Source organism: Lipotes vexillifer, unplaced genomic scaffold (genome assembly GCF_000442215.2).
Source record: "Lipotes vexillifer unplaced genomic scaffold, Lipotes_vexillifer_v1.1 scaffold299, whole genome shotgun sequence".
Lineage (NCBI taxonomy): Eukaryota > Metazoa > Chordata > Mammalia > Artiodactyla > Lipotidae > Lipotes > Lipotes vexillifer.
Genome location: NW_006784347.1, coordinates 1,014,365 through 1,022,627, shown reverse-complemented (window position 1 = coordinate 1,022,627; position 8,263 = coordinate 1,014,365). Strand labels below are relative to the sequence as shown.

Sequence of the window (8,263 nt, the reverse complement as noted above, 5' to 3'; positions counted from 1 at the left end):
GTGGCATGTGGGATCTTCCCGGACCGGGGCACGAACCCGTGTCCCCTGCATCGGCAGGTGGACTCTCAACCACTGCGCCACCAGGGAAGCCCCATGGAGTTTCTTATACACAGAAAATTATCATTTGTGAGGATATCAGCTACAGCCTTTTACAACTAAAGAACTTCAATTCTGCATTAAAATTAAGAAAGGGAATTAATTTATTAAAGCACAACTTTAAAAAATAAAATACTTATAATTAATAGGTATCAACCAGGGGACTTCCCTGGTGGTCCAGTGGTTAGAACTCAGCCCTTTCACTGCTGGGGTCTGGGTTCAATCCCCAGTCAGAGAACTGAGATCCTGCAAGCTGTGTGGCGTGCCAAAAAAACAAACAAACAAGCAAAAAGTTATCAGGGCTTCCCTGGTGGCGCAGTGGTTGAGAGTCTGCCTGCCGATGCAGGGGACGCGGGTTCATGCCCCGGTCCGGGAGGATCCCACGTGCCGCGGAGCGGCTGGGCCCGTGAGCCATGGCAGCTGAGCCTGCGCGTCCGGAGCCTGTGCTCCACAACGGGAGAGGCCACAACAGTGAGAGGCCCGCGTACCGCAAAAAAAAAAAAAAAAAAGTTATCGGCCAGAAATAGCTTCCCAAGAGAACAGATGGAGAGTCTGCAATTTATGTGACTTAAAACCATGAAAAAGTGCTATCTACTTAGGAGGAGCAAACCTGGTTAGGGATCTCATTTAGATAGTCCCAGTTTCTCTGGTCCGATGGCTCTACAGCAAAGTCATTTTTTTGTCCTCTAACTATATAAGATTTCCAGAACCTTCTGGGCATCAGGCTGCTTATAGAGTAAAAAGATAAAACACCTGCTACTATCAGCAAAAACTGTAATCACTTCTTTAAAGTAATTACATTTTACATCTCTATACAAATCCACTAACCTGTTGAGTTTAAGTTTTTAGATATTTTAAAAACTGCCATCTGAGGAGTAACCATTTGTCATGGGCTGGTAGGAGTCATTATCACATCTCGGATTCACTGTGAACATTAGGTAGCTCTGGTCAATAATGGGGGATATGTTTTATCTTCTGTCCCATTCTAACAAAATTGGATGGTGTGCCCCTTCCAGGGCGATTTGCACATCACAGTCGGGGTGTTAAGGGATAGATATCATGCCTCCCTACAGCAGCCGTTTACACTGCCCTAGTGCAACTCTGCTATCATCTATGCATAGAGCTCAGAGTGGATGCCACTCTGAGCCTCTGGCATCTGGCCTAATTCAAAAGCCTGTTTTCTTCCACAGTATTATATCTCTGACTGACAGCCTCTTATCACACCCAAATATACCTACATGAGGTGCACTTGTGAGGCAAAAACACACCTAAACCAAGTTGGAGATTAATGTATCACATATAAAGCACTGACTACTAGTATGTAATCCAGAGGTTGGTTTTAACAAAGATTTTTTTTTTTTTTTTAATTTGGCCGTGCAGCGTGGCGTGTGGGATCTTAGTTCCCTGACCAGGGATCAAACCTGGGCCCTGGCAGTGAAAGTGCCAAGTCCTAACCACTGGACCACCAGGGAATTCACATTGACAAAATATTATTAATAATATCAGTATCTGTACTTTTCTTTCAGACATAAATTTATTTATTTATGTTTCATTACTATTCAAAAGTAGTTCTACCCTCTCCAATCGATGCTCAATAAGTTATTTCAGCAAGAAAAAAAAGGTAGGAAAGGCAGTCTATGGAACCCTTCAACTCGCGGTGATCTACAGATCAGAGGTTTGAGAGCCCATGATTAAAAATACAATGTGCCAGGGGCTTCCCTGGTGGAGCAGTGGTTGAGAGTCCGCCTGCTGATGCAGGGGACACGGGTTCGTGCCCCGGTCCAGGAAGATCCCACATGCTGCAGAGCGGCTGGGCCCGTGAGCCATGGCCGCTGAGCCTGCGCGTCCAGAGCCTGTGCTCCGCAACGGGAGAGGCCACAACAGTGAGAGGCCCGCGTACTGCAAAAAAAAAAATACAATGTGCCACCCCTGCCCCCCGCAACCCAGTCTCAAATGGAAATGATCTATCAAATCAAAATAAATAAATAAGATACAATAAAAGGTACTACAACTTGAAGGTTTTTTTTAAGTCCTGAGCTAATATTACACAGTTGGAATTCTACGAGTTTAAACGTTAACTCTCTCCTTGGAGTAAATACTTGAATGTTTCAAACCAAAGTTATAATAAAGTGAAGGAATGCTCAAGATTCCAAGCTGCTGAGAGGCACAGGCAGTGGGGCTGGTCACCAGCCTGACCGATGGCTCAGTCCTTGCCTCCAAGGAGGTGATTATCTCTGCTGACTGGATACTCTCCCCCTTAAAGGGCCCCAGAGACATGTCCTATAAGTTCTTCCTAAGCTTTATTTTGTTTTATACATAACTCAGGAAATCCTTCCTTGGGTCTTTGCCTATTTCATTTTCCTGTGGACCCAGAATAAATGCTGACTGTGGGTGTACTCCTCATGAAAATCAATTACATAATTAAAAGGATATCAAGTCAGGTCCAGATTTTTCTTTCTTAGCTTTGTTGATTCTGATTCTTTTAAGCTTTAATGTAGAACTTGTTTTTTATTCATCTGATTACTTGTCATTTTTTCCCCAGGACTTTATCTCATTCCCTACATTTCTTAACACATCTGGTGACAAAAACTGAATGAAATGACTGCCACTACTAAGATATTAATGATTACAATTACAAAAAATTTTTTAAGTCCAAACCAACTTTTCAGTTCTCAACTTAATCATCACAATTCACTTACTTGATAAGGTTCTGGAAAGCATAACCGTCTGTCCACTGTTCAGTGAACGAGGCCCCATGTCGGACAGTGGTAAAGTGGCCCAATCTCAAGCGATCTTGCATGCTTTTATCTCTACATGCCATCTTCTCTTGTTTTGACTTAGGGGAAAACGACAAATAGAAAATAATTTTATTTTCCTATGAGAACTCATATACAGCATTATGTTTATTTTCTGTACTATACTGCTCAAAGTTTAGGACAACTGGCTAAATCTACATTGACTTTAGGAAGTACCCTAAAGCTATAAATGTTCTATATAACCCATAAATGTTCCACGTTAACATATACCTTGTTATTTCTCTTATAAATGTGTAAAAAAGTTATTTCCTTTCTATAAAATTAATGGATTAAGAGATGAAGCAAAGTTCTCCACAGTATCTTTGACATCAATAAAATAATTCACTTCACTTTTATCAGTGTTCCCTGTCTTTTTAACAGCATTTCAAAGACTTCAGCAAAAATAACCGCTAGTCTGGGACTTCCCTGGCGGTCCAGTGGTTAAGCCTCCAGGCTCCCAAAGCAGGGGGGCCGGGTTTGATCCCTTGTCGGGGAACTAAGATCCCAAATGCCGCAACTAAGATCCCATATACCACAACAAGCCGCAACAACGAAGACCCAGCACAGCCAAAATAAATAAATAAATAAATTTTTTAAAAAAGAAAAAAAAAAACCACTTGTCTGTCTCAAACCTCTAGCTTGTAATAATTTCATTAGGAAGTAGTGTCATCTTAAAACTTTCACTATAAGATAAATAAGTACTGGAGATGGAATATTTTAAAAGTTTTCAATAAATAGTTACTTATATCTATTAAAAGCGAGTTGCAACTAATCAGTTACTATAATAAAGGAGACATCAGCCAATTAAAGTAATCATATACAAGTAAATGCCAACTTAGTTTTTTAAAGCACAAAGCACTGAATTATCACGTTATTATATACATAAGTTACTCCAAATACCATATCTGAAATAGACATAAAACTATTGCTAAATGTCTTTAATAGTAACAGGACACACGCTTTAATTAATAGGACGAATGTAAGAATTTTGGAGAGCAATACCCTGCATAAACTCAACTAGGACAAGCTGCCCCTGTCCAACCAACACCATACTCAAAGCAAAGCACAAGGAGAAAAAATATCCCAAATTATCATTCTGGATACTTGGTTCAGTGTCCACACACGAAAGAATTCTAACTGTCAAATCATGAGAAGTCTTTCCTAAGAAGCCCTATTCTGAAATACTTTCATTTCAGGTAAAAGGTATGGAAGCCACAATAATGAAACACACTAAGCATCTTGGGGTACAGAGTTCAGGCCACCACTAATCACTTACCTTTTCTATAAGGAGTTTCTTGCTCATCGTCACACATCGATTTAATCGTTCTTTGTATTTCTCTAGCATCTTTTGCTGTTCATCAATCTGCCGTCTCAAATCACAGTTGGCCTTCAATGGAAAAAAATTTTTTTTAATTAGCTCCAAGGAAGATAAGATTAATACAAAAGCAGTTTCTAGGGAGTCTGAAAATCATTGGTTGTTAAATTATAAGCAAAATTAAGGTTCAAAGAGGTAAGAGTAATTATGTCTTTTTAAAAAAGAAGGTAAGTACTTCATTCCTTGATTCTCTTTAAATAAACTTATCATTTATTAAAGATGAATTCTGTTACTAGAAGTGGGCATGTTTTTCTACTGATCATATTTTATTCCTCCCCAAAGCCAGTTACAGATAAATCTAGTACATCACACATACTTAAATTGTCACAAAATAAAAGAAAAAACCTACAATGAATGAGATGTTTAAAATTCATATAAAGAGCAGTTTTTAGCACTTACAGATTAAATACTTCCAAAGGGTGATTAAGCACTACCAAAAAATTACAGATTTTTTTTTTTAAAAACTACATAATGTTCTTTATGTTCAATTGTTCTTTGTTTTTCTGTTCTTGTTTCCAAAGAAGAAGAGACATGGATTTATATAAATGTTCCTTACCAGAGAAGCCAGGCACACCCATGCCCGCCTAAGACGGAACTAACAAAGAAGTTGAATACAGCATCTTGGTTCAAGAACACCAGAATGTAAATACACAGTTACTTTAGCTGTGGTCAGAAGGGCTAAATACTTTGAAAAATTCAAGCCTCCTACAATAACAGAGAAGGGAAGAACCACTAACCCAAGGTCAACTTTGACTTGCAACTCCTGAATTTATTCTTGTGTTAAACAAAAGATATCTACTCTTTTGGCAAATAAATGATACTTTATAATAACTTGCTTGAATTATGAAAAAAATACAGCATTTCCCAATCAAATGATATAAGTGTTTCTGAAACAGTAGAAAGCATAAATGGAAGATACTATAGCACACTCAATTTTTGAGACTTTTCAGCTTCATTTTAAAGTGACCACTGTACAACAGCTTCCATCTCCAAATTTCTACTCTCCTCATAAACATAATTTCTTCTCATTAGTTCTTCTAACAGAGCCCTAGAGTTCTATGGACCACGTTACCAAAGGCTAAGTACAAGTACATTTGGGTAAATGTGACTAATTCATACTTAAAAATCTACAAGGCAAAGATCATGTAATGTTGGGACTTCCCTGGTGATCCAGTGGTTGGGACTCTGCACTCCCAATGCGGGGGCGCCCAGGTTCGATCCCTGGTCAGGGAACTAGATCCCGCATGCATGCCGCAACTAAGAGCCCACATGCTGCAACTAAGAGCCCGCATGCCACAACAAAGATCCCACATACAGTGTGCCACAGCTAAGACCCGGCACAGCCAGATAAATAAATAAATAAATAAACATTAAAACAACAACAACAACAACAAAGATCATGTAATGTTTATATGAAATTCAATCTATTTTTGGAAGGTGAGCATTGAGAAGGTGAGTAAAGAGAACATACCACTCCCTGAAAAATTAAACCAGACATTGTTTTAAACCCCCCCCAAAAAAGAGTCCTAAGTTAGGATCAGTTTTTCACTTCATCTTCTCAATCTTAAGAAAGTCAGGTAATGAAGGAAGAAGACAAGCCCATGATCCTTTTTTAGTCCAGCAGAGCTACCCTGGACAAAAACCTGCCAATACTGCAACTAGGTTAGGAACTTTTTAAACCCACATATCTAATTATAAATCTTGGTAATTCAACGAGCACCCAAGTGTACAAAAACAGGAATAAGAGCAACCCCAAGCAAGTATGGATGCTAACAATGAAAGATGGAAAATAGATACTGAGTCCAAACATGGCTCTCCTCATTGAAAGACAGAGAAAAGCATACAAACAAACAAACAAAAAGGCCTAATGAAAAATATTTCTGAATAGGAAAGAGAACATCAGCTTGAGAACAATAAAAACACTGGAGAAGATTAAAATGTTAGCCAATTTTATTTATAAATTGGTAGTATTTATGTGTAGATGCATTTATATATGCTACAGGGACTTCCCTGGCAGTCTGGTGATCAAGAATCCGTGCTTCCACTGCAGGGGGCACAGGTTCGATCCCCGGTCAGGGAACTAAGATCCCACATGATGCATGGCGCAGCCAAAAAATAAAAATTAAAAAATTAAAAAATTTATATATATGCAACAAATAGCTCAAAAAATTACTGAAGTAAATGTACCAAATGTTTTATCTCAGTAATGGAATTATGGGTGTCATATTCTTTTTTTTTTTTTTTACTATTCTCTAAATTTATTATAAAGAGCATGTATTGCTTTTACAATAAGAAAATAAACCTTAAAAAAATTCTGTAAAGAATGGGTCAGTCAATATGCCAAACTGTATATTAAAAAATTATTTCAAGGGGTTCCCCGTTGGTGCAATGGTTGAGAATCTGCCTGCCAATGCAGGGGACATGGGTTAGAGCCCTGGTCCAGGAAGATCCCACATGCCGCAGAGCAACTAAGCCCGTGCGCCACAACTACTGAGCCTGTGCTCTAGAGCCCGTCAGTCACAACTACTGAGCCCGCGTGCCACAACTACTGAAGCCCATGCACCTAGAACCCGTGCTCTGCGAGAGAAGCCACTGCAATGAGAAGCCCGCGCACTGCAGAGTAGCCCCCGCTCACTGCAACTAGAGAAAGCCCATGCGCAGCAACAAAGACCCAACACAGCCAAAAATAAATAAATAAAATAAATAAATTTATATACATAAAAAAAATTATTTCAAAAGATATCATGGTATTACTGTATAGCACAGGGAACTCTACTCAATATTCTGTGATAACCTATATGAGAAAAGAATCTAAAAGAGAATGAATATACGTATATGTATAACTCAATTACACCTAAAACTAACACAACACTGTAAATCAACTATACTCCAATAAAATTAAAATTTAAAAAAACCACTGTATATTTTCTAGAGGTATATTTTTAATTCCATATTAGTTATTTTTAAAGTTTCTCTTGTAAGCACAAAAAGCTTTACATGAATAGGTTATAAAAGATACAAAATACAAAACCAGGGCTGAAAAGTACTTGTGAAATAGTTTTTAAAATTCAAGGACATTAGGGCTTCCCTGGTGGCGCAGTGGTTGAGAGTCCGCCTGCCGATGCAGGGGACACGGGTTCATGCCCCGGTCCGGGAAGATCCCACATGCCGCGGAGCAGCTAGGCCCATGAGCCATGGCCGCTTAGCCTGCGTGTCCAGAGCCTGTGCTCCACAACGGGAGAGGCCACAACAGTGACAGGCCCGCGTACCCGCCCCAAAAAAAATAATAAAAAATAAAATAAAATTCAAGAACATTAAAAAAAACAATTTTCCTGAAATGGGAAAACATTTTATACCTATTCTCACAGTTCCAAATGAAATACAATAATACTCCACACATATATTCCTCTAGTATATATTTAAATATTAAAATTCTATAATTGAGATGTCCAATTTAAAGACAGAGTTTAGAATATAGGTTTGATCCTCGTTCCCTACTCAGATTCCCTCAGATTAAAGGAAAATATCCAAATGTTTACTTTTTAACTTTATTATTTGGCTATGGTAATTATATCTATGATATGTACATAATTCAAATATATATAAAATCAATTAGTGCTGTTATATAATCTCTTACGACATTTTAATACTTACTCTTAACAAATCATCTATTCTTCCTTCCTTCTTCTCTAAGTCAGAATTCTTACTGTTTTCTAGTGCAGATATTTTTTCTATTGTGAGGTCAGACTATAAAGAGAAAACAAATTTAGGATTAGTCTCAAAATACTACATGTCATCACATTTTTCTCATTACTTTTCTGAACAAAAAGCACTTGACAACACAACTAGCCTGGAATCGCATGGCTCAAGAATATAAATCTGCTTTCCTCATCCCATTCTTTAAGCATTATGTCTGCTACACCTGCCCTTCAAAAATATATTAGCTCTGGGGCTTCCCTGGTGGCGCAGTGCTTGAGAGTCCGCCTGCCGATGCAGG

The 8,263-nt window shown here is 38.5% G+C and overlaps 1 protein-coding gene and 2 non-coding genes across 5 annotated transcripts in view; 1 reads left to right on the top strand and 2 right to left on the bottom strand.

Annotated features, from left to right (window-relative positions):
* The window catches only part of TLK2 (tousled like kinase 2), a 110,279-nt gene that overhangs the window by 36,119 nt on the left and 65,897 nt on the right, over positions 1-8,263 (bottom strand). For all 3 annotated transcript variants that reach the window (XM_007456746.1, XM_007456747.1, XM_007456748.1), the window contains 3 exons: positions 7,921-8,013; positions 4,168-4,278; positions 2,796-2,932 (listed from right to left, as the gene is read on the bottom strand). In XM_007456746.1, the coding sequence (XP_007456808.1) occupies positions 2,796-2,932; positions 4,168-4,278; positions 7,921-8,013 (341 nt within the window). The remainder of the gene's footprint in view (positions 1-2,795; positions 2,933-4,167; positions 4,279-7,920; positions 8,014-8,263) is intronic.
* On the bottom strand, positions 1,497-1,568 carry TRNAE-UUC (transfer RNA glutamic acid (anticodon UUC)). Its single transcript has one exon. It is a non-coding gene; the product is annotated as a tRNA-Glu (tRNA).
* TRNAG-CCC (transfer RNA glycine (anticodon CCC)) lies at positions 5,426-5,499 on the top strand. The gene has a single exon. It is a non-coding gene; the product is annotated as a tRNA-Gly (tRNA).